This window comes from Girardinichthys multiradiatus, chromosome 6 (genome assembly GCF_021462225.1).
Source record: "Girardinichthys multiradiatus isolate DD_20200921_A chromosome 6, DD_fGirMul_XY1, whole genome shotgun sequence".
In the NCBI taxonomy this organism is placed as follows: domain Eukaryota; kingdom Metazoa; phylum Chordata; class Actinopteri; order Cyprinodontiformes; family Goodeidae; genus Girardinichthys; species Girardinichthys multiradiatus.
The window spans coordinates 14646191-14673415 of NC_061799.1; the positions used below are offsets into that span (position 1 = coordinate 14646191).

The following is a 27225-nucleotide window of genomic DNA, read 5'->3' on the forward strand; positions in this document are numbered from 1 at the left end:
TATGGGTAATAATAAAGTACTAGTTGGTAAAAATAAATAAATAAATAAGTAGACATCCACCAATCCGAATCTTGTGGCCGAATTTTGATCCTCAGTATTTCTAAAAGTTTGATGTGCTAATATTAATTTTAGCTGATTCAGATTTCTCTTTTAGATTTATAATGTAAGATATAAGAACAGTGCTAAAATGTATTTTTGAGCTTTTCAAGACATGACAGTCATAATGAATTATTCACAATACGTGCAGATTGGCTTTAGCATCTTATCTTATCATGGCTAGCATTACAAAAGCAGCTGTGTCTATGTTTATATTCTAGAGAATGTAGATCTTTACCTTAAATCTGGGTTTTCCAAAAGACGAATTACAGCATATTCCATGTCAGATAAAAGCTCAAATGGATAAAATGGAGTACATTTGCTATATTCCAATTCAGTCTTCTTGTTTATCACCTGAAAGTCTTGCTCTCTCTTGCAGTCTGATTGAACCTGAGACATGTTTTGGTATGTCGTAGAGAAAATAGTTTTCTTTTCTTGAAAGAGTTGCATCTCGGTGCTTTCTTTTCATTTTAAACACCACAATAATATTAGAAATAGCTAACATATTTAAAATAGCTAACTTCTTCCCTCAGTAACAGCTTCCACAGTGAAGAGTGTTGTTACCTTCACCCAGTAGTGCTTAGTTTGGTGTGTTCTGTTAAAAAGAGATCTACATTTTGAGTTTCTGATTAGCCAGTCACCGCTAAGGGTGAATCAAGCTGAAAATTATGAGATTTTGGTCCACAAGCAATCTTTCAGCAGATTGGTATAGATAAGAGACGAGAAAGAGAGGCTCAATATATAAAAAGGATGTAGCCACTTCCAAACAAATTTCTGTGGTCAGACCTGATTGTAGAATATCTTCCTTAAATGTGTTTTCAAATGCTAAATACTCTAAAACTCTAAATATTTATCCCTCTCCTGCAGCACTTCATCACCCATCAATATGGTAGCATCAGGTGCCGCTGGTTCCTCCTCACCTCTCCCCATGGCCACCTCCCCAGGTGGGAACCACACCTCATCGCCTATCCACCAGCTCAGCTCGGCTGTGGGAAGTTACGCCACCCTGTCGCCCACCAAGCGCATGCTGCATCACATAGGAGCAGACAGCTACAAGATTTCCCACGAGCTTTACGCAAACGCAACCCTGCAAAGGCCTGGGAGCCTGGCAGGTAGAGGTCAAGGCAATTTCATTATTACCTTTTAAGTGTGGGTGTTGGTCATACCATGTAAATATTTTAGTCTGTTTTGCATGTTTTTAGTTAAGATTGTGGCTCATTATTACATTAGTTTGTGTAGCTTTTGTTTCCCTCCTTTGCTGCAACGTCAGTTGCTGTTTCATTGGAATCCCTTTTCATCAACAATCTCATCAAATTAATGAATTTTCTTAAGGGCTTTTTTTAATTTTAGTGAATGCTAGTTAATGTGACATGAGCCCAATATCCATTCATGTGTGATTAATGTTCAAAAGCTTGGAGACAAAGTTATGATAGAAAACACATGCCACCCTAATGTCTGATTTACTAGCTTGATTTGTCATTCAGAATCTTTTAGATCATAAATGAAGACTTGAATTAGATCTGTTGCCTATACAGTGGGCTTTTCTAAATGCTTAATTACAAAAAATCCTTTTTGTTGCAAGCATAACCTCACGCTAAAATAAAAATCCCACTTGTTTTTAACACAGTTATTGGTAGGTGTGCCCTCAGTCAGTTTGTACAACACGACTGCCCTTAGTCTTCCCCTTTAACATTTCACAATGTTGAAGCACACAGTGATAGAGATGTTTAAAAATGCCGCTTTGCACATTCTCTCTAGATCATCTCTAATAACCTCTTCTTTTTAGCTCATCCCTTGGGTTTTCTACAGGATGTACAGGTCCTTCTCAAAATATTAGCATATTGTGATAAAGTTCATTATTTTCCATAATGTCATGATGAAAATTTAACATTCATATATTTTAGATTCATTGCACACTAACTGAAATATTTCAGGTGTTTTATTGTCTTAATACGGATGATTTTGGCATACAGCTCATGAAAACCCAGCAGCTGACACGGCACCCCAGACCATCACTGAATGTGGGTACTTGACACTGGACTTCTGGCATTTTGGCATTTCCTTCTCCCCAGTCTTCCTCCAGACTCTGGCACCTTGATTTCCGAATGACATGCAGAATTTGCTTTCATCCGAAAAAAGTACTTTGGACCACTGAGCAACAGTCCAGTGCTGCTTCTCTGTAGCCCAGGTCAGGCGCTTCTGCCACTATTACTGGTTCAAAAGTGGCTTGACCTGGGGAATGCGGCACCTGTAGCCCATTTCCTGCACACGCCTTTGCACGGTGGCTCTGGATGTTTCTATTCCAGACTCAGTCCACTGCTTCCGCAGGTCCCCCAAGGTCTGGAATTGGCCCTTCTCCACAATCTTCCTCAGGGTCCGGTCACCTCTTCTCGTTGTGCAGCGTTTTCTGCCACACTTTTTCCTTCCCACAGACTTCCCACTGAGGTGCCTTGATACAGCACTCTGGGAACAGCCTATTCGTTCAGAAATTTCTTTCTGTGTCTTACCCTCTTGCTTGAGGGTGTCAATAGTGGCCTTCTGGACAGCCGTCAGGTCGGCAGTCTTACCCATGATGGGGGTTTTGAGTGATGAACCAGGCTGGGAGTTTTAAAGGCCTCAGGAATCTTTTGCAGGTGTTTAGAGTTAACTCGTTGATTCAGATGATTAGGTTCATAGCTCGTTTAGAGACCCTTTTAATGATATGCTAATTTTGTGAGATAGGAATTTTGGGTTTTCATGAGCTGTATGCCAAAATCATCTGTATTAAGACAATAAAAGACCTGAAATATTTCAGTTAGTGTGCAATGAATCTAAAATATATGAATGTTAAATTTTCATTATGACATTATGGAAAATAATGAACTTTATCACAATATGCTAATATTTTGAGAAGGACCTGTAGATGGCCATGGAAGAAAGTTAATTTTGTTTCTGGCAAACGATTTCTGAGATAATTTGGCCATATTTTGTGGATCATTGTGCTGCTGAAAGACTCAGTGATGACTTAATCTTGTGCCTTGTGCCAGAGGCTACCATATTTTTATGTAGTCTCCCGGTAATTCAAAGGTTTAAAGCCATGCGCTCTAACAAGGTTACAAGGGCTTTTGGAAGATAAACAAGCCCACAGCATCACAGATCCTTATCTCTGCTGAACAGATTCACATCAAACTTAACTGGAAATTTTGTTCTTTAAAATAAATAATCTGACCAAAGCACATGGCTCCAGTTAAAGGTCCAGATGAGTTAAGCAAATGCCACAGAATATAGTTTTTTCTTACATGACTCCCAACAGCCAGTTGTGTCCAAAGGGTTTTATGGAGACTTAGTCACACCAAGATGCAGCTCTTTGCCGCAGTTCTCTAAAGACAATTTTTTACACCTCCCTTAGAAACCTAGTTGTTGTGGAGGGTTGAAAGATAAACATGGGTTCTCACCTAACCTATTGGCCATTGGCTAAAATAACGGGCCACTGTGTCATGTCTTAATTAAACCCCAAGGTAACAGAGAATGAATAGTAAATGATAAATAAAAATAATAAAATTAATTTTGAAATAAAAATCACATATATTTTAAAAGGGTTGTTAGGGTTACAAACAACTATGCCACCAGTGATTCTGGTCATTCCTTAATATGGGATTCAATTCCCCACTAAATAAATATACTGTAAATAAAGGATAAATCTTTCTATAATATCAATTGTGATATTATGCAATTTAAATAAATAAAAAATGTATTTTTAGGCTTTTTACACATCTTTACCAGGATTGCAAAAAATGTAGCCAGAACTGTTTCAAATCTTAAATTCTAATCTTTCAAAAACATGTAATGTGTTGTTTCTGTTTTTAATTATACTTTAATTGCTGCTTCTTGTATTTATTGTATATAATCATAGCTGAAGATTATTCTGCATCATCTTATTCAACATAAAAGCATAATATGGCTTTTAACAAAACATAAAGTTGTTAGTTAATATTCATCAAAAATATTTTTACACATCAGAGATGAGTTTGTCTGACATCCATCGTCTCATGTTCTCCAGGGTCAAGGGGCTCCTACAGCAGCCAGCACAGTCACCTGGGCTCTGAACTGCGGCCCCTTCAGTCTCCTGAGCACCACATTGATCCTATCTATGAGGACAGAGTCTACACCAAACCCAACCTTAGAGGACAAGGTGAGCGGACGTATATCGACAGAGGTTGTGTGTTTAGGGCATAGAGGGGATGTCTACAAGTACTGAGTCTATAAAACAAAATCCTACAAGACAGGAAGAGGGAACAGACAGGAGGCTTGACACATGGAGGCTAAGCAGAGAGTCAACACATGATACAGGAGATAGAGTCAGAGGGTAACAGAAATGCATTAAAAGGATACACAGAAATGGCATGACGACAGTTTTCGCAAATATCCAGTTGCAGAAATCCAATTAATCAATTGCAAGATCTAAATTTTTGACATGCTTGTAACTGATCAAACAGTAGTACTCAACTTGGTAAGACAGTTATCCTGCAATCTCTGTGATTGTAGTTGGATTTGGTTAAAGTCAGGATTAAATTTTAGCACTTATCTCAGCATTGCCTCTCTGTGTAACAAGCTTGGCTTTTGATGGAATGAACCAGAGATATATTTTTGAGCAAAGACAAAATAACTATAAAGTTGATATAACTGTCTTTAGCATCTTATATTAGCGATTACCTTGTCTAGCTTTACCAACTGTAAAAAGCTATTTCCATCTGTTATGCCTTGGAAAGGTACAGCCTTATCTTCGAGATTTCCAAAAAGCTATCAATATTTTCAAATCCAGCATGTTCCATCATTGACAGGTGGCTAAACCAGACCAACTTTGCTATAATATGTTTAGCTTTGTTGAAATTTGCTTCATGTAACCCTGTTGTGTTGCCTTAAATGAACAGCCAACAGCCCTCTACAGAAAATACTGTTTACCCTACTATGGAGGCTTATAAAACCTTATGTGCCTATGTTGACGTTACATCTCACTAGTGAAAATAGCTTTGAGTGTGATTCCTTTAATAACAACTTCCACACAGGAGTATTTGGTTAGTTTGATCTGTTAGCGCATAGATGTGGGGCTTTAGTTTCCGATCGGCCAGTCACCAGTCTGGGCCAGCCAACTTGAAAATACAATTATTCCAGTCACCTCAATGTCTCTGTGCATCTATCCATTGAGCAGTTAGCTGTCACATAGGGAGCATTAATAAAGGTCGTGTTTTATTGGAAGAATTCAGTTGTTTTTAGTACTTTAGAAACAGTCTATGAAGTACAAAATTCTCAAGCATGACAAATGTTTGCACTTTAGTAATATTAGTTTTAGTTTTGCACATCAGGGAATGTAAAAAAAAGGTTTTGTTGTTTAGATTTGCTGCATTTACAATTTATTTCACTGCAAATTTCATTAGCAATGACTAATAAATCCAATCTTCAATTAGGAATCTTTTTGTGTATCTGATACTGTGGCACAAATATTTTTTTCTCAAAAGCTGGGCTGCCAAAATTTTCTTTCTATGTCAACATTTATATGGCATGAGCGTGGGACTCAGTGACTCTAAAAATGCCCACATCAAAAATACACACATCAAAAAAACAACTTACCTAAGTAAGTAAGTAAACTTTATTTATAAAGCACCTTTCACAGACATGGAAAGTCACAAAGTGGTTTACAAAAAAGGAACATAACAGTAATAAAAACAATATAAAATCAGTGAACAAATTTTAGCTAAAAGCCCGACTGAATAAATATATCTCGAGACCTTTTTAAAAAGAGTCAGTGGAGTCGGAGCAGCAGTGATAGAGGGAGAGCATTCCAGAGCCTCGGGGCCACCACCTGAAATGCTCTATCACCACGGGTTTTATAATATGTTCTGGGTATAGTCAGCAGCATCTGATTAGAAGACCTCAAAGTCCTAAAAGGACAGGGAGGCTTCAAAAGATCCACTATAAATTTGGGAGCCTCACAATGAAGTGCCTTAAAAGATAAAACCAACATTTTTAAATGAGTCCTAAAGTGCACAGGGAGCCAATGCAGAGAGGCCAGAACAGGAGTTACGTGAGCTGTTCTGTGGGTCTTAGTTAAAAGCCAGGCTGCAGCGTTTTGCACAGACTGAAGGCGAGCCATGAAGGATTTACTTAGACCCGCTAAAAGGCTGTTACAGTAGTCTAAACGAGAAGAAATAAACGCATGGCCAATCATTTCTAGTCCCTTCTGTGATAAAATAGATCGCAGCTTTGAAATATTCCTTAAATGGTAAAAACAGTTACGAACTAACAGTTTACAATGATTGTCCAAAGACAAAGAACTGTCAAAGACAACACCCACATTTCGGAGACTATTTTTTACCGAAGGGTTTAAGAACGCAAGATGCTTCCTGATTTCAGTGATTTTATCGTCAGGAGCAACGATAAGTCTCAGTCTTGTTTGCATTTTATTCAGCCATATTTTGATGTCAGACAGGCAGTTACTGAGTTCAGTCAATTTGTATAACTCAGAGGATCGAAACGAACAGTATATCTGAATATCATCAGCATACACATGGTATGAGACATTACTGTAACGTTTTAAAATAAATCCTAAAGGGCGTAAATACAATAAAAAGAGGAGTGGGCCCAAAACTGAACCTTGGGGTACCCCACAGCACAGCTGTGCAACATCAGAGTAGATGTTATTCATAAAAACAGTAAAAGACCTTTCAGATAAATAAGAAATAAACCAATTAAAAACAGTGCCAGAAATACCAAAAAGATCTCTGTTTGTTGATAAGAACAGTGCAATCCACAGTGTCAAAAGCTGAAGTCAGGTCCAGTAAAACCAACACAGTGTAGTTTCCAGAATCAGCTGCCATCAACACATCACTAGAAAATGATGTTTCTGTGGAGTGCAATCTGCAAAAACCAGACTGAAAAATGTCCATAAAATCATTTTCCTGTAAAAAGGAATTCAATTGTTGGGCTACAACCTTCTCGAGCATCTTTGACATAAAAGGAAGTTTGGAGATAGGTCTGTAGTTTTCAGGCAGAGAAGAATCCAAGGTAGGCTTTTTTAGCAGAGGACAGACAGCAGCGCTTTTAAAACATTGAGGTACAGATCCGGAACAAAGAGAGGAATTTATCAAGTTTACTACACTGGGACCAATGCAATTAAACATATCTTTAAAAAGAGATGTAGGGAAGACATCAAGGGGACTCGATGACAGTGTCATATGCGCCAATAGTTTTGTGATGTCCTTAATGGACACTGGGGTACTAAGCTATCTAGCTATCATCCCCACATGGTCATGCAATCATTAAATCTGGGGGGGGGGGTGGCACTTCATCCAAATGCACACACGTTGTAGAAAAAAATTTAGCATCCTAAGCAAAACAGGCTTCTTAGACATGACAGAACTTGCAGATTTTCCCATGCTTAGATCCGTGTAAAACACAGTTTAATACACGCCAATATACTTCCCAAGATGCTAAACAGTGTGACAGCACATTCACAAACACATTTGTAGTGCTGACAACTCATGCTGACATGACAAAAAATTATTTATTCTCAATTTTACGAGAAAAGTTGACAATTTTTTGCAAATGTTTCTTTGTGGAAATCAATGCACTCTTACCTCAGCTTCATGTTTAAAAAGGTGAAAATATAGAGGTGAAATGATAATAAAGGACACCCATATCCCAACTTCTTGTTCAAACACAAAAAGGCCTTGGCCCATATGCTATATTTCTATTTTTAGAATTTTAATCTGCTTTCAGTATTATTCAGTCACAGGTTTGGCCCGGGAAATTGCTTATTGATTTTCATTTTGATTTAAATATCAGAGGCTAGATTATAGATTTTCAAACATATGGGACTCAGGTGTGGTAAATAAATGGCTTTATATAATACTGTCCCCTTCTTTGTTTCATCTGGCCGTCTTTCTTTAACAGCATCACAAACTAAATTGGAATTGCTTAGACTGAATCTGTACTCGCATAATTTTAAATTAATTGCTTTGGTCTGAAAATGAATTAAAACTGAATTAAATGGTTTGAAACTGAATTAATTTGCTTTAAAATATGTTCTGTTATATTAAAAATTCAGTTTGACTCCTATGACTTTCAGCTCCAAATATTTTTTTTTGTTTCACTCATCCAGTTCCTTGAGGATAGCCACAGGGTAATCAAACACATCTTCACCGATTTACGTTTCACATCAGATTAAACTTCCTTTACGACATTTTGAGGTATAGCAGTGGTGCGTACATGAGCTTGGTGGAGGTCAATCACCATGTCAAATGACCATCTATGAGAAGCGTCATGTGAACTAATGATGGACTATATGTAACAGTTATGTTACCTGTAGCTATTAGCTAAAGATGCTAAATTAGCATAGTGTGCCGCCGGTGTTACATCAGTCTGCATTCCCTTATCGATATGTTTGATATACTGAATTACATCAACCACGTTTCTGTATGCTCCAGTGCTCCAGCTCAGAATGCCGTAAAGAAAGTTTAGCCTGATGTGAAACGTAAATCGGTGAATCAGTGTTGGATTACTTACCCGGATGTGTGACACAAAAAAAACAAAATTTTGGAACTGAACTGGAAGTGAAAGTAGTCAAGCTGAATTTTCAATACAATTAAAATACAATTTCAAAGCAAATTAATTCAGTTTCATTTTGGCTGAAAACCAATTCATTTTCTTTCAAATTATGCAAATGAAGATTCAGTGTGAGCAATTCAAATTCAGTTTCTGATGGGCCAAGTTTCTGCCCATACTGCCCTTGAATGTTGTCACTTTACAATCACAGATTTTAATTAATTTTATTAGGTTTTTATACGACAAGCAAACACAAGTAGTGCATTTTTAACATTGTTAACTGGATTGAAAAGAATATATGATTTTTAAGATATCTTCATGCTTTTGCAATACACTGAACCAATTACATTTTGACATCAGCCTGTAAAAGTCCCCACATGCTACCTTGCATAAAGCAATGGATCAAATAAACACAGCATAAAAAGAGCAGATGCAGGCACAGCTTGGTTCCTGTCGTTTAATGATGTTAAACATACATAAGAGATTCTCTTTCCGTCCAATCATGTAGTTGTGCTTTTAACCAGACCAGGTAGGCAAATCCAATTGGGGTTTCGGGGGCAATTTGTCTTCCAGTCACAGTCTGTTAACTGATTAGTTTCAAAGATGAAAATTTATCTCAATTAATCCCTTGGGCATTGGCTTGGATGCTTTGCAATCAACATAAACCAACCGAGCACTAAAACATTGTTGGAGCGTTGCCATAGATTTGGTCGCCTCATTGGCGAATGTTGCAGCGAACAGAAATAATGCACTGCAAAAGAATAAGCGTGCTCTAGTTCATTCAGAATTTAATGTTCAATATATAGAATCAGTTTGTTTAGCCATTCCATTACAATAGATTTAAAAAATTTGAATGATGTTTTTTGTAAATTAGGAAGCCTATCTATTTTGATAGATAAAAACAGGTCATCTCAGGTTCTGCACTTATGAATGAGATTCATAACTGAGGTTATGTGGCTTATAATTTGAAAAAGAGCAGGCTGCACATCACAGGTGAATTTCCCCAGGCTTTGTTGGGGGTCCTGTAGTTATCTAGTAACAGACACAAAATGTGACCCAGCTTGACTCCCACAAAGAAGGAAGGCCAAAGCAGCCATTGTTTTTAATAGTTTTACAAATTAAATCAGAAAGGTGAAGCATTAGTTTTACTCAGTCCCCTTTACTGTGATACTGATAAATAAAAGACTAGTGCAACAAGCTAAAGTCGTCAAATGGCATTATTAAGAAACACATCAGATATGTCTAATGTTTTGGAAAAGTAAATATCAGGTTAGAGTACAAAATAATATCCCAAGCTTTGAAGCTTTGGAGAAATGATGGCACAACTGCAAACTTGCCAAGGCATGGTCATCCACCCAAACTGAGAAGTCAGAAACAGTAGCACATAACCCTGAACAGAGCATCCCCATGGTGAAACATGGTGATGGTGGGCTCATGCTGTGTGTTTGATTTTTTTTTTTTATACAGAAAAGCTTCTCTGACTTGATTGAAAGATGGACAGAATTAAATATAGGGCAATCCTGAAAGAAAACCTTTTAGCGGCTCCAAAAGACATGAGACTATGGCACAGGTTCACCTACTATTGGGACAGTGACACTACACATACAGATATAGCTTCAAATAGAACAGTTCAGAACAAAGCATATTCATCTGTTACAATGGCCTGGCCAAAGTCCAGGCCTTAATCCAATTGAAAATCTGCAACATTATCTTCCTCATTAGTACAGTTTTCCCATCTGTTATTATGTGATGCTTTAGCTCACCTTTAACATTATAGATTTAATATAAAATCATAAATCAGTGCTTTTTAAATGATGAAAAATTTATTTAAAAAAGTGCACTACAAGTACCAACCAAATGTTCTGCTTTAAGAACAGTGCATCATAAGTAATGTTGTCTTTTTCAGTGTGTTAGAAGTAAAACAAAAACCATGTTCAGGTGATCATAATTTTCTCAAGTAGCCTTCCTGTTTTTCATATTTCAGTTAGATTTTTCTGCATTCCTCTACATTAACTATCAATACACTTTTCAAATCAATTATTTTACCTGATGTTGGCCCACTTGTTCAGCTGAGGTTGTCTTTGTGGAATTTGTTTTATGACATTTGTTTTTGTTTTATTTTTCCTTCCGGTGTTGTTGCTTTCTACTACTCCTGCTCCCGAACATGGATCCTTGGGTTGGGGCTTGTGTTTGGTTGTGCTGTATTTTCCTCTACTCCCTTTGCTGACTCAAACCCTGCTACCTAAACCCTAGTGGTGAACCAGCTGTACCAAGAGGTCCTCAACTATTTGTTTTATCCTTACCCTCTTCCCACTCTAGCCCCATCCTCCCCTGGTGTTGACCCAATCCCCTTGCAGCGAACAGGAAGCCAGAGCACCACCAGCACCTTCCAGAGAGGCAGCTTTGCCACAGGAGGTGGGGCAGCTGACTACACCAATCCGTACCGCACTCTGCAGTTCTGTCCATCTACCGAGTCTCCTTACAGCAAGTCAGGCCCGGCCCTCCCCCCTGAAGCTGCTCTGGGCAGGTCTCCATCCGTGGACAGCATCCAAAAGGACCCAAGGTGAGGAAAAAACAAGACATTTGTGCTCTGGCTTGTTGATGAAGCCCTTTGCTCTGCTTCCTCTTCACTTTCACAAAACTTACTGAGGGCCAGATTCACCAAAGAAAACTTGTTTTATTCAAGTATTACCCCTTATTGAAGAGACATATTGATACCGACAGCATTTAGCCGTGAACAACAAATGTCTTCAAAAGAAAGGTGTTGCTAAAACAGTCTGTAGCAATGGATAATTGACTGTCAGGGTTTGACAGTTTGGTAGACAAAATGTTTGGCTGAATCTGGGCTTTAGTATGAGGCGCACATCATGCCACATCTTTCACTGTCCCCTCTGGTTTAATGGGTCTTAAGGCTTGTTCACACAGCTGTTTTAAAGCCTGCACACACCTTTAGGTCCAATTTGAAAGTTTACCATCACTGTAAGGAGCTAAATTCTTCTCTATCAACAGCAATCAGTTACATTCAGTGCAGCTGAGAGAAACATTTGACGTGGAACGCCTGCATAAAGTCTGCTTTTAGAGGAGCAGAGCTCTGCGTGGCAGTGTGGTAGCACAGTGGAGACGTTGAGATAAAAAGGACCAGCAAGAGACAAAAACAGCTTAATAGCTGTTTGCAGGTTGTCTTTTCCCTCTTCAGTATCACTCAGGTTTAAAATGTCATTCTATGCGTGTCTTAGAATTGGTTTTGCTTCCTTTTTCTAACTCATGAGTGATGTCAACAATAGAAACAGTCTGAATAAAAATCAAGTCTCTCACTTTGGCATTTCAGCTTATTTTTCACACAGTTTTATAATTTTAAATGAGAGGGACACTCTGTCTTAAAGATGGCTAAAAATATGTACTTTGAAAAGTAAAACTTCTTAGAACAGGTGCCTCCTGTTCCTGCTGTTTTCATTTCTCTTTTCCACACCCATCATCCAAGTGGTTATTTCTCTGTGCATATGGCACCCACTTTGTCTGTTTGCTCACTCTTTTGCTTCGGCATCATTGTTTCGTACCCTCAGCACATCTGCCCTGCTACATTAAATAAACAGACTTGGAATTCATAGCATTTTGCTTTATGTTTATAACATAAGCACACTCACGGCAATGCTAACCATATCTAGCTCTTCTATTAAAGGGAGGGTCCCCCTAAGACTATACTTCGGAATTATAGGACTCTTTTCTGCAAGTGCTTATTTTATATGACTCAAATACTTAATCAGAATATCCCTAATTGGAATGGATTCATATTTTAACCCAGTTACAAACAGTATCATTTATTCCATACTTAATTATGTACAGTCAATAACACAGTGCCATTGCTTAAAAGCTGTCCAAGGAAACCAACAGATTTCATAAAAATAAACTTGATAAATTTAATCCGTGACATAAATGACTTAACAGACAGACACAGTTTATTATTTTTCAGCAAGAAACATTTGGTAAATTTTGCATAACACGTGCACAAAAATCATAGCATTTATTGGCCATCTATAAAGTCATTTGTACAGAAAATGTTTTATAGAACAGTTCATCCAGAATGAAGATAATATACAGGAATTTATTAAATGTATTGAAAGAATAACATTTTTGAATGATTTTGGATTTATATTTGTACCTTTGTGAACAGGTTACTTTCTTTTTTTGTGGGATTTACTGAAAAAAAGAAGAGTATGCAATATCAGAAGAAGCCTGGCCAAGGTGTCAACATAGGTCTTGAGTGCTTACACAACATTCATTATCATATTATTTCTAAATGTGCCTTCTAACAAATTGCATTCTTATACGTTCTTACCTTCAAACGTCAGGAATGTGAGGAAAATTATTCTATTATTAGATGTAAATATGCTTACAATAAGCACACTGCTAAAGTAGCCATCCAGTATTTCTTAAAAGCAAGTTTTTAATCATATATCAAGTTGAATGTAAGCAATTAATGTAAAACCAGTGTACACAAAACATGCTTTGAAACAATCATCATTTACCTATTATATAGCATCTCTGATATAAACCAATTCCTCTAGTTTCTTGATCACTTTAATTACTAGAAAACTAAATCCTCCATTGAATGTGGAAGAATGTGTTTTCTTGACAATTATTCAAGTTGACTGGCTGGCCACATAAAACATTACGTATATGTATATCTTCACAGAAGTGGACTTCTTCAAAGGTATAGAAAAAGAACAATGAACTATTTTGTCTTTAAGACCCTCTCTTTACCTGTCATACTCACCATCTAACTTCCACTCACCCAGCGTGCATGCCTTCCACCCACTCCTCCTCAACCATTGCCTGATACCAAATGTTGAGAGAGAAAGATGAGTCTAGCGATTACGTCTTGGTTTCTACTTACTAATCATCATCATTTTGACAATTACTGAATAACTTCTTGAAAGACACGGAACGTCTACAACTCTCTTGTTTCTCTCTGCCTGTCCCCCCTCGATAGGTACGACCCTGAATTCCTTGTGTGGAATCAAAATCAAGCCGAGCAAAGAATGACAAAGTAATCCAACTATTTATTCTTACATATGTACATTTTGTCTATCTTACCTTTGTCTCATTCACTGAATCTCTCCATCATTTCTATATGGCACCAATATCTGATGCAAATGTTAATGGTAGCATGGCAACATTTCACATTTGTACTGTACTCATTTAACGGTATATTGAACACTCATATTTAAGAATCAACTGGATTAGAAATTATATCTGAGTTCACACAGAAAGATTTTAAATGAACAGCCTGCGTTCTCTATTTTAAGATACAACCAATTCAGATGTAATTTGGTCCGTATGCAGTTTGCAGACATTATTCCTGTGCCTATGCTTTGTTGCGAGTCAGCATTCCTTATCCTCTCCTTTGGCTTTTCATCAACCCATTCATCCTTCCATTCATTTATCTACTGGTTGGTTTATTTAGTTGCTCATTTGTCTTCTCTGTTCAGGTGATTTCTGAACCCATCTGGTGTCGGCTGTGTTCATGTGGATGGCTAGTTTTAATTTCAGCCCCTGACTTTAATTTTCTGATTATTCTTTTCATCCTTACCAAAGAGCAATTAAAGGTAAAACACTGACCTTGTCTCTGAAGAGACTGAGCATCTAACCAAAAGGAAAGACCAAACATGGTGAATAACACTATTGAACTAAAAGTATTTATTTAGCACCACATTAACCATTAATCATCATTAATCACCAAGATGGCCCCGACGATAGCCGCCTCGGAGCTTCGCTCTCTCTTTGTTTGTGTATTTTGCATGTTTATATGTTTTTGGAGCCACAGTACTGTGGTCTCGGGCCACAATTCTGTGGTGTCTTTCAGTAGAGAGGAACTTCTCAACATCAGAGAGTCCTCTCGGGATTTTTTCCCCATCTTTCATCGATCCGAGGTTCACTGAGCTTCTGGCAAGCGGAGCTGCGGCACTCTATGGGATTCTGCGTAGACGGAGACGTCGGAGAGGGAAACGTGCTGGCGCGCTGGTAAAACTCTGCAAAAGAGGACTTCGCACACCACTGCCTTCAATCCATCTGGCAAATGTCCGCTTTCTAAGCAACAAGATAGATGAGCTGCTTCTCCTCACTGGTAAAATACGGACCTCCGCGGATCAGCGGTTCTCTGCTTCACCGAGACATGGCTAAGTGACAACATCCCGGATCAGCTGGAAACCTGCTGATGCCGGGTTTCCAGCTGTTCAGAGCGGATCGCAGCGCAGAGATATCGGGGAAGAGGCAAGGAGGTGGAATCTGCTTTTATATAAACAAAGGTTGGTGCAGAGACATAAAAGTGCTGGGGAAAACACGTAGTCCTGATCTGGAGGCATTTTATATAAACTGTAAACTGTTTTATTCGCGGAGGGAGTTTTCCTCATTTATAATAATTGGCTCATATATTCCACTGCATGGCTGCACTTCTGCCGTTGAAAAACATCTCGCTGAGCTGATTACAGATGTGGAGAAAAAACACACGGACTCTTTCATCATAATACTGGGAGATTTTAACAGTGCAAACCTCTCCAATGAACTCCCCAAATACAGACAGCATATTAAGTGTCCCACCAGAGACAAAAACACACTGGACTATTGTTACACAGCTTAAAAGGACTCATATCATGCTGTTACCAGGGCTGCTCTGGGTTTTTCGGATCATTCTCTTATCCACCTCATTGCAACCTACAGACAGAGACTAAGAGCTTCCAAACCTACGGTTCACACTGTTAAGAAGTGGACTGAGGAATCAAAGCAGATGCTACAGGCTTGCTTTAAATGCACAGACTGGACTGTGTTTGAAACCTCAGCCACTGACTTAAACCAACTCACTGATGTGGTGACATCATACATCAGTTTCTGTGAGGACATGTGTGTGCAGACCAAGACATTCTGCACCTTTGGGAACAACAAGCCATGGTTTACTCCACACCTCAGGAATCTGCGCAAGGACAAGGAAGAAGCTCACAGCAGTGGAGATTGGGCACGGTACAGGCAGGCCAGGAACAGACTAACAAAGGAGATCAAAGCAGCCAAGAGAAGCTACAGTGAGAAGCTGAAGAACAGCCTTTCTACTGGTGACACTTCAGCTGTATAGACTGGTCTGAGAAACTTGACTGGCTACAAGAGCCCCTCCACTCATCCTGAACAGAATCCTCGCCTGGCCAACCGTCTGGATGGCTTCTACTGCAGACATGACAGGAAGCCGTTCACGCCTCAAATCATCTCCTCCACATCCTACTCAGGAACAAGTTCTTCCCACAAAGCTACCAACCCCCTACCTTCAGATCCTCTGCCTGCACTAAAGATCTCTGAGGAAGATGTAAATAGGCTCTTTCAGCGCATGAAAACAAAGAAAGCTGGAAGACCTGATAACGTCTCCCCATCATGCTTGAAAGCCTGTGCAAATCAACTCTTCACAAGGATCTTCAACAAATCACTGGAGACGTGTGACGTCACCTCCTGCCTCAAACGATCCACCATCATACCGGCGCCCAAGAAATCCACCATCCTAGGATTAAATGACTACAGGCCTGTAGCCCTGACGTCTGTGGTCATGAAATCCTTTGAGCGGCTGGTATTGAAGCACCTGAAAGACATCACAGGCCACCTGCTGGACCCCCTGCAATTTGCTTACCGAGCAAACAGGTCGGCAGATGATGCTGTTAACTTAGGTCTACACTTCATCCTGCAACACCTCGACCGTCCAGGGACGTACGCCAGGATCCTGTTTGTAGACTTCAGCTCGGCCTTCAACACCATCATATCAGACATCCTCCACCAGAAGTTCACCCAGCTAAACGTCCCAGCCTCCACCTGTCAGTGGATCAACAGCTTCCTGATGGACCGACAACAGCAGGTGAGACTGGGGAGCATCTTCTCCCGATCCAGATCAATAAGTACTGGTGCCCCCCAGGGGTGTGTTCTATCCCCACTCCTCTTCTCCCTGTGCACAAATGACTACACCTCAGTGGACTCGTATGTGAAACTCCTGAAGTTTGCAGACGACACCACTGTCATTAGTCTGATCCAGGACGGTGATGAGTTTGCATACAGACAGCAGGTGGATCGGCTGATTGGTGTAGTCAGAACTACCTTGAACTCAACCCACTCAAGACTGTGGAAATGGTGGTGTACTTTCGGAGAACACCACCCCCATACACCCCCCTCACCATCCTCAACAACACTGTAGCAGCTGTGGACCACTTCAGGTTCCTAGGAACCACCATCTCTGAGGACCTGAGATGGTCTTCACACATAGACACTGTTCGAAAGAAGGCCCGGCAGAGACTGTACTTCCTGAGGCAACTCAAGAAGTACAACCTTCCACAGGAGCTGCTGGTCATCTTCTACACTGCCATCATACAGTCTGTCCTGTCTTCATCCATCTCAGTGTGGTTTGGCTCATCCACAAAACAGGACAGGTCCAGACTGCAACGAATAATCAGGACTGCAGAGAGAATAATCAGGGCTTACCTTCCCTCCATCCAGGACTTATACAGGTCAAGGGTCAGAAAAAGAGCTGCAAAAATCTCTGCAGGCCCTACACATAAACTGCTTAGAGTTTTACCTTCAGGCCGTCGCTACAGAGCACTGTTTACTAAAACCAGCCGCCACAAAGACAGTTTTTTCCACCAGGTTGTTTCTCTGTTGAACATTTAATAGAGTACCAAACAACAGCATACAGATGTTGCAAATGCACCTTTTTATTTATATATGTGTTTATTTGTATATTGTATCTATGTAAATTCTTTAATGCAAAAAACAAAAACCAGAAAGCAAAGTGTACCGGAGTCAAATTCCTTGTTTGTATGTATGAACTTGGCAATAAAGCTGATTCTGATTCTGATTAACACTCATTTGGTGTTACAAAAGTGATGCCACTCAAAAAAGTGGAAAAAAAAAAAACTAAGCAAAGCAAAATCAAATACAGTACGTAATCAATGGAAAAGGAAAGTTCAGCATTTTTATGGTTTTCCAAAACAAAACATTAAAAAATTACCTGGTCTTTACCAGGTTTAAATTTATTTAAATCTAACATCAAGAACACACATTCCAAGCTGCCAATATTAATTTAACAAAGATGTCAAAATGGAAAAGTTGTTTATTAAAATCCAAGTACAACATCAAGTACAGCAGCCAGTTTTGCTTATCAAATGTACTTTGCTAAATGATCACTGGCAAATGTGACCACACCCATAAAACAAGCAGTTCTGGAGTGACTTTTTTCAGTACAAATAGGTGGTGTGAGATAAACCTGGGACAGCCACTTTGAGGACTGTGGCCTCTGTATATGGTCATGCGTTTAACCTGTACACCATCAGCACCGTGCCGGTGTGAGATATTTTACACTCAACCAATAATAATTTAAAGTATTACTCATATTCACCTGTAAGGATATGTGGTTATATGACCACAATATATAATATGGAGGTTACTTAGGGGCATTTTGGTCTAAACAGGGACCGGTCGAAATTAGCTCAACGGGGATCAGAACCTAAATAAATGGTAATAGATTGTAATACCAAGTTTTCTTAACTGTAATGAATAAAAAGCTGCTACACACAAGTTCAAGTACATCTGTAAGTACAAAATGGCTGTAGAAATTGGCAAATGGTTCCTGGAGCCGTTTTAAGACTATTTGCAAACATTTCAAGTCCATCACTCTATAGTATGAAAAACATATGTGACAGTTTCCATTGATGGGGACCTCCCGGCTTCTTTTCCCCACAGTAAGACCCTTAGACCCTTATATCCAAAAGAGCTACAACTCAGTCTCTATAAGCTCTAGTATGTGAAAAGCTCATGGCACCACAATTAGAAAATACACCAAACAAACATAGCTTGTTTCAAAATGTTATTAAGAGAAAGCAATTCTTTCTAAAAATTAATACAAAAGGCAACTTTGGTTTGCAAAGTTACATCTTAATGAAGCACGAGACCTCTGAAACAGTGTTCTTTCGGCAGGTAAGACCAAAGTAGAGACCCTTGGTAACAAAACAAAGTCATGCTTGGGGAAAATATGAGTACAAACAACTCATATTAACTGTCAAGCATGATGAGTGAGGAGTGATAATTTGGGCTTTTGTTAACAGTTATAAGACATGGTCATCTTTCAGGCATTGGGTCAACCAAGAGCTACAAGATGTACACACAGTTTTGTAGAGTCAAATATGAGGGCAAATGTTCAACAACTATAGCAAATCTAGCAAATAATAGCTGAAAAAGAAAAGAATCAAGGTGTTTGAAGGCAAGGCAGGTAAAGTCAAGTTTATTTATATAGCGCTTTTCAGCAACAAGACACTCAAAGCGCTGTTTCAATAGTCCAGAGACAGTCCAAACATCAACCTGCTCTGGTGGAACTTGAAGAGAAATGTTAAGTAATAAATACCTGAATAATTCCATTGTACAGTGGTTTGGTTATAAAAGTGGGCCGGAATTACTCTTCAATAATCTATGAGACTTGTAAAATCATCAGAAGCAGGCTCCTTCAAGGTATCACTGCTAAAACCTGTTGTGCATCCTATTGAATCATATGGTGTACTTATTTTTTCCGCCCACAGCTTGTGGTTAGATTTAAATAGTTTAAGATTCTGGGATTTTTTAATAACTGTATCTCATTTTTCACTTTGTTTCTGACAGAAAATATGTAATTTAAGGCAAAAAGTGTAACATTAGCTACTGATATTAGAGGAGACATGAAGTTAGCTAACATTAGGGTATGAGATGCAATTTGAAGTTCTTGCAGATACATGGTATTACCAAACAGAAAGGTCCCTTATCACATTGTTAGCTTGTTTTTTAATAAATAACCTCATTAAGAATATGTTATACCCCTGAACATAGGGTGGAAAGAATCCCTCAAGTGATTACTTGTTGCTTCTCTCTTGCAGTAGTTTAATGCAATGAAATGAACATAGGGTTTTTTGTTTTTTTTTACATTTACTGCTCAATGTCACACAGTGGATGAAAAAGCTCATCAATAACCCAAAATAATAATAAACTGCTTACTATTCACTCTTTAACATGTTTCCTCACAAAATAAATGATGGACACATTCCAAGTTCCTGCCGCTAGCTTAACGGCCATTTCCTAGTACACAGCTCAGACACAGAAATGTTATGTCTGACTTCACCTAAAACTATGATAAAATTCTTCTAAATCTGACAAAACATCGAAGGGTTATATATAAATGACTTAACCAATGTACATATTACAAATATATCACATTTTGGTCACCATTACCTGAACATAGGGGGGAAAGAATCACGCGAGTGATTACTTGTTACTTCTCTCTTGCAGTAATTTAATACAATGGAGGAGAGACCGCGAAAGCCCCCTAGTGGAGAATGGAGCCACTACCAATCGATCCCAGAAAAGGCTAACTAGCTGATTACTGATGTACACATCACCATTCCATTGAATGAAATTACATTAATTCAACATGAAACCTAACTTTTTAACACTTTGTTTTACTGTATTTACATTGTTGTTTAGGCTTAAGCTTATTAATATGAATTAATATTTATGTAACCCTTTTTACTGTCAACTCTTAAGTATGAATTTAACGTATGAGCACAGCTATATAAAATCTTTTAGTACCACATTGGGGGTACAATAGTAGTCTTTCCAACCTATCACACTCTCCCCCACGCGGAACATGTTGTCCCGACATTAAAACAAATTACTTTGCAGGCTATATGCCCTCATTGTCAGTAATTAATAGTTAAGTGACCCATATTTCTCAAGTCTGTGGCTTTAACACCTGCTTCACCACAGTCCATGACTGAAGACTGGAGACTAAGAGTTTATAACCAGTCCATATGTGAGTCTCCACAAAAACAGTCTATTGTTCATGGTTATAATCCATAAGGAACAAAAAAGAAAAGTATGTCATTGTGTTGATGACAGTCCAAAACTAGTCTTTAATCCATCAACGGAAAAGTGTCAACATTTGCTGAAGTCCATACACACCAATGGGCTGAACATAATATGGCTGCAGAGCCGGGAGCCATGGGGCCAGACCTGGGTACACAGAAAGCAATGGCTGTGCTGGTTGGACACTGTAGCAGGATGGGATACCCAGTTGGTCGTACGTCATCCGTCTTGGCGGCTGTCTTTCTCGCTGTGGCCGCTGGGGTATCTCCTCGGGTCTCTCGGGTGCACCAGGTGATGAAGGGGCAGGTTCGTAATCGGCAGGCTCTGCCTGCTCACGAGTCGTCGCCACAACAGATGGGTCAGGCGCCCCCAGATGGTCTACAGTAGGGGGCTCAGGTGGCGGCACAGCAGAGGCTGGAGCTGGAGGCTGAGGTGTCGCTGTGGCGGGTTCTGGTTTGGATGGCTGAGGCACAGAAAGCTGAGGTAATACGGGTAATAGGTCATGATGACAGCCGTAGTCATCAACACTGTCATCATCAGAGTCTGACACAACTCTGATGGATTCACCAGCTTTTGTCTGTTCATACTTTGTAGGATTGTCTTTTTTGGCACTTGTTCAACAGGTAAGTGGTCACATGACATGAGCAGGTTTCTCTGAAGCACTCTAGAGCGTCCTTTGCCTCTTTCTGGTCTCACTTCATAGATAGGGAGGTCAGGTCCCATTTGTCTGACTACTGTGTAAATAATGTCTTCCCAATAGTCTCTTAGTTTCCCTGGACCCCCTCTTGGTACCAGGTTTTTGACCAGGACTCTCTCACCCACTTGTAACACAGAACTTCTGACTTTTGTGTCATAATGTCTTTTGCTCTTTTCAGCAGCTTTCTTTGCATTTTCAGTTGCTATAGCATATGCTTCTTCCATGCCCTTTCTCCATTTCTCAACATAGTCTCTGTGGTCACTGAAGCTTGTTTCTGAGTACAGTCCAAAAAGCATATCTACTGGTAGCCTGGGTGACCGCCCAAACAGTAGATGAAATGGAGAGTAGCCAGTAACGTCACAACGTGTACAGTTATATGCATACATTAGCTGGTTGATGGATTCCTTCCAGTTTGACTTTTGTATTTCAGTTAGTGTCCTAAGCATTTGCAACAATGTTCTGTTCATACATTCAACTTGACCATTGCCCATCAGGTCATAGGGTGTTGTTCTAGAACCGGACATGCCACAGATGGTCTTGAGCTAAATAACTGATTTTCAAATTTACCTCCTTGGTTATGGTGAATATGACAAGGGAAGCCGAACTTCAGGGCATAATCATTGATAATGAGGTTTGCAGCGGTTTTGCCTGACTTTGAGGTGGTGGCGTAGGCTTGTGCAAAACGTGTGAAGTGATCAATTATCACTAAAATATATTCATAACCGCCCTTGCATTTTTCAAGATGGAGAAAGTCTATACAAATCAGCTCAAAGGGCTGCGTAGTTACAATGTTTGTTAAGGGAGCTTTTGTGTCATGACAGGGCTATTTTTGTTTGACACAGGAACAAACTTTGGTTACATAGTGCTCAATGTCCGCCTGCATGTGTGGCCAAAAGAAGCGATCACGTATCAAAGACACTGTGCAGTCAACACCTTGATGGCCCATGTAATTGTGCAGTTTTTCAAGTACTGTCTTTTTGTACTGGTCTGGCAGAATTAGCTGTTTACGGGTAGAAGTGACTCTGTACAAGATACCATTGTTTTCTAGCATTAATCTGCCCCACTCTCTGAATATGTATTTTGTCTTTGGGTCAAATGTTTTAAACTCTTTGGGTAGTGGCTTTGAATCTCTTTGTTTACACTGTAAAACGGGACTTATAATAGGATCTGACTTTTGTACTTCACTTAACTGTTCCCTTGGTATGGGTGTGAATGTTCCTTCTGCTGACTCACCTTCTGCCGTGACTGACATAGCTTCAACTGACAGTGTCCATGTAGCAGGTGTGTGTGTCTTTCTGTACCTCAATGGCCTGGATAGCAGCTGCAATAGTGTCTGGTGGCAATTCCTCAGAGCAGCCTCTCATTAAAGTCTCTACATCAAGTGGCATCCTTGATAGCATCCACGTCACTGTTTTCTTTTCCTGGTTTGTACTTAATGGTGGAGTGGAAATCAGCGAGCTCTGCGACAAAACTGTGCTCTTACCCGGCTAATTGAACCTTCACACTCTGCTCTTACTGGTGCAATGTGCAATCAATGAAGACTGGCTACCAGGCTGGTCCAATTTAGCCATGAAACCTCCCACACTAAAATGACAGGTGTTTCAGTTTCATTGTCCAACCCCTGTATGTGCGTTTAACTGGCTGATTGTCTTTGAGTGAAATAATCATTTTCAAATTTTCAATGCGGCCTATATCATTGTCTGTTTTTGAGAAAGACTGGCATTCCTCTCTGAGCATCTGTTTCACTAACACTCTCTGCTCTTCACTAAGGTGGCTAAGATCTACAGGTAGGTCCCACTCTTCACTAGAGCTACACTGGGCTTGCAAACTTGTATGGTTAACGGTAGCTACAGATGTGGCTTTTTCAAACATCTGGGCAGGTAAAACAGCTGTAACAATCTGAACTGAGCCAACTACTGTACGGCCTGAAATGACAATTTCATGGTTAGTGGGATTAGAGACACCTAGTGTTATTACTGGTAAAGCACCTTTCTTAACTTTAACCACAGCGTCAAAGAACTCAAGATTGTCTGGCCACTGGGGATTTAAGTCTGGCTCAAACATCATTATCATGTCTTGCTTAAATGGTGCTGCTGCTATGCGACTCTCAACCTGTATGTGACTTTGTTTAGGTACAGTAATAGAGCCTTTCTTTGTAATTACTTTGTACTCATTAACTATATCTGCACTAACAGCCTGTATAAAAGTTTTCACCTTGTGTCTTTTGAGGCTAGGAAATGCTTTTCTTACTGTACTGTACTGATTAGCTTGGTCGGTCTTAGTAAGAATGTATTCAATGACATTGTAGCCTATAATGGGGAGTGTCAGCTGAAAACCTTTCATTACCAACATGGGGATGGTCAGTTCCTCCACTTGTTCAATCCCAGAAACAAGTTGGAAGGTTGTCTCAATCCACCCAAGATACGGCATGCTGGTCCCATTTGCTGCAGTCAGAGTAAGTTCAGATGCGTCTATAATTTCTGCAACATCTCTCAGCTTTACGTGTGGCAAATAGTCCTCTTTCCATTTCTCATCAATGATAGACACCTGAGAGCCTGAATCCCACAGAACTTGATGTCTGTGGCCGCCCAGGAAACACTCCACCAGACATTGCCTGCCCACCAGAGTGTGACTTTATGAGTGGTATTTACCTGAGCTGAAGGCAGGGGAATCTGGACAGTCTCATTTTCATTGTTTGTCTTTAACCCAGTGCATTGTTTTTTATGTTTTCTCCAGTGTTGCTTCTGGCATGTTTTTGAACAATAAAGTGCCTTTTTTGCATGCTGAATACTGTCTCAGGCTCTTACCTGACTGTTCTTTTTTGCAGTTGGAGCATTGTTGGGACTTGTGGTGAGGGACATGGTTGACACTTGTCCCTCGGTGGTAACCACTGCTGGTTTAAATGACTCTCTTTGGAAGGTCTCACACCTCTGCTTTTACATGCTGCCTGAAAGTGTTCTCCACTCCCACAGAGGTAGCAGTGTGTGCACCGCACGTTGACCCCAGCTCGCTGACAGAAGCGGCAACGTCTCTCACGGTGAACTGGAAAACTTGGGTAGTGTTGTACTGGAGAGTGAGGGGGTGGTAGTCTTTGGCGGGGGCCATGGAAACTATATTACTGCTGCTGCTGATCCCTGTCATACTGCATAACTGGTGGTGGGACATAAGACTAAGGAGCAGGCACTGGCTGCTGTAGAGTCTCTTTAATCTGAGCTATCTCTGCGCTGAGACCTTTTAGGGAGGCAACACTTGTCTTAAACTCTGCTAACTCAGTTAAAAGTTCGTATGGTATTTTAGTCCTAACTTCCTTCACAGGATTCTTAGCAGGTAATATCATCTGAATGTACTGCACTTACACTTGTAGCAGACTATGATGCTAAGCATCTTTTCTTGTTCTTCCTTTCTGCCTAATTAGCACAAGCCATATTTAACCTCTCTAACAGAAGTTCATCAGGTGTCTCAGAGTCTAACAGGAGTGGCTGCATATCTATCCTGACACTGTCACTCTGAAAGCCTGTGAGTATGGTGTGCAAGCACATACGCTGGACTAAAGCTGGGTCATATTTAAGTCTTGACTCTGACTCTTGGGATGCAAATAAAACCTTCTGTTTTAGATCTAAAACCCTCATCAGAAAGCTTTGGGCAGTCTCTTTAGGGGCCTGTACCTCAGAGGCTAGTTGTTTGTAGAGTTCGGTGGCGCTCTTCTCTTGGAAATGGGAGCGGAGGATGCGGCGCAGAGTTGGAAGGGTGAGTTGAGCTTTTCCCTCCAAGTAGCTGCGTAGCTGTAGACCTGTCAAGATGGCTCTGATGACAGCATCTACAATGTCTAGCTCTGAGTGGCCTCTGCTCAGTCCATTTTCAATCTAGTGAGCAAGACTGGAAAATGTCAGTTTATCTTTTTGGCTGGGTTCGCCGATCTTGCCCAATATTTTGTAATCTTTCTGCCAATAAAGGCTTGGTCGCTGGGGGACATTTGAAACAGGTGAATTAGTAAGTGTGATTAGCTTGGGAGTGGGGAGTAGCCAATTTGTTAACTACATTAGCTGCCTCTGTTACCAGTGAAGTTGTGTTATTTGGTTGGTCTTGGTGCCTTGAATTCCCCCTTTCATTTGCATGTTGTTTAGTCTCAACATTTGTCTCTTTCACTATCTCAGCAATCTTGTCATTAAGCAACAACAGCTCTGACATTCCTTCATCCTCGAGTACTGTTATATCTTCTCTTTCAATATGTATCTGGATGTGTGTTAACAGTGACAGACGTGTTTTCCTGCTAGCATCTATTTTGTCTGCAATGCCAAGGAAATCCCAGATTGACACTAGCTGATCTTTAGACAGGGTGTGCATTTCACGCAAACTTCTTCTTGTAGCTCTTCTACTGAAGACATTGTGGCAGTAGGTAGGAGGAATTCTGCTGGTGCAGGTGAAGCTGAGCTGAGTGGTCTTTGTAGCCCCTGATGATCCCTGGTTGGCCAGAGGAAACGTACACTGAAACACAGCTACCAGTTCTCCTCAACAGCAACACTTCCCTTACTGCAGTCTGCCTGGGTTGTAGTGGGGGGGGATGGCTGACTTGGATTATGATGTACAGGCTGTGGACACTGGACTTCCAAGGCAGCAATTCCAGCAGTGCCTCCAAATGTTACATCCCTGAACATAGGGGGGAAAGACTCACGCGAGTGATTACTTGTTGCTTCTCTCTTGCAGTAGTTTAATGCAATGGAGGAGAGACTGCGAAAGCCCCCTAGTGGAGAATGGAGCCACTACCAATCGATCCCAGAAAAGGCTTACTAGCTGATTCCTGATGTACACATCGCCATTCCCTTGAATGAAATATTAATTCAACATGAAACCTAACTTTTTAACACTTTGTTTTACTGTATTTACATTGTTGTTTAGGCTTATGCTTATTAATATGAATTAATATTTATGTAACCCTTTTTACTGTCAACTCTTAAGTATGAAATCAATGTATGAGCACAGCTATATAAAATCTTTTAGTACCACATTGGGGGTACAATAATAGTCTTTCCAACCTATCACAAATATGTCTTGTGTAAATGAACTAATCAACTGTAGTTTACAGTAATATAAGAAATAATACAATCGGGGGAAAATATAGATGTTATTTGCATCAGTAAGTGAAAACGTGCAAAGTATTTGTCACCATGTATAACAGTTTCTGAATAAAGACTTTCTGGAAAAGCCACAAGGAAATACAATATATGTCAGGCCACACACGCTATCCTCAGTAATATGCCTTCATATCTAGCATATCGAAGCATATTACTGAGGACAGCCTCTGTGATACTCCAATGTATTTTCTCCTTTAGGCTCCTTGTATTTAATGGAAACACTCACACTAACAAAGGAAGATTTTTACTACACAAAATTTGACTTGATCATATAAGTGTCCCATTTTATTGAATCTCTTAAGCACTCCGGGTTGTTTTGAATTATTTGTTTGCTTGTATTTTAACTTTTTCTGACATCTGACCTTTTAATCTTTTTAAACTTTGACCATTCAGTTATGTTATTAGACTTTATAAACAAAGAAAGGTAAATGCCCTATTTAACTTATTATTAATTACGTTTGTTAGATGCATAGGAACAATTTGGACATGAAAACAGTCGAAAGGAAGTAAGAAGCTAGAATAACCAAGAATCTTTCTCTCTAACGCTAAACCTAAACACACTAATCTAAGGCAAAAAAACAACAAAAAAAAGCAAAAATATTGAAGGACTAGACTGAAAAACAAGATGTGATAATTGAGAATCAAGACAAAGTGTTAAAGAGAAATGGAAAATTAGACAGTCTGAAAGAAACCGTTAACCCAGGCTAAAATTAAGAGCTATAAACTGAATGAGGTCAAACAAAACAATCAAAATGCAAAGAAATCACAATTTAAATTCACAGACATAGTGCGACGCGGTAAGCACTGATTATCTCC

At 39.7% G+C, this 27225-nt stretch overlaps 1 protein-coding gene across 9 annotated transcripts in view; it reads left to right on the plus strand.

The window, feature by feature from the left end:
• Window positions 1-27225, plus strand: part of ctnnd2b (catenin (cadherin-associated protein), delta 2b) — a 236028-nt gene that overhangs the window by 133685 nt on the left and 75118 nt on the right. For 4 of the 9 annotated variants that reach the window (XM_047367747.1, XM_047367741.1, XM_047367743.1 and 1 more), the window contains 4 exons: window positions 964-1214; window positions 4136-4267; window positions 10996-11239; window positions 13667-13723. In XM_047367747.1, coding sequence (XP_047223703.1) covers window positions 964-1214; window positions 4136-4267; window positions 10996-11239; window positions 13667-13723 — 684 coding nt within the window. The remainder of the gene's footprint in view (window positions 1-963; window positions 1215-4135; window positions 4268-10995; window positions 11240-13666; window positions 13724-27225) is intronic. The other 5 variants (XM_047367742.1, XM_047367748.1, XM_047367744.1 and 2 more) reach the window with 3 other exon arrangements.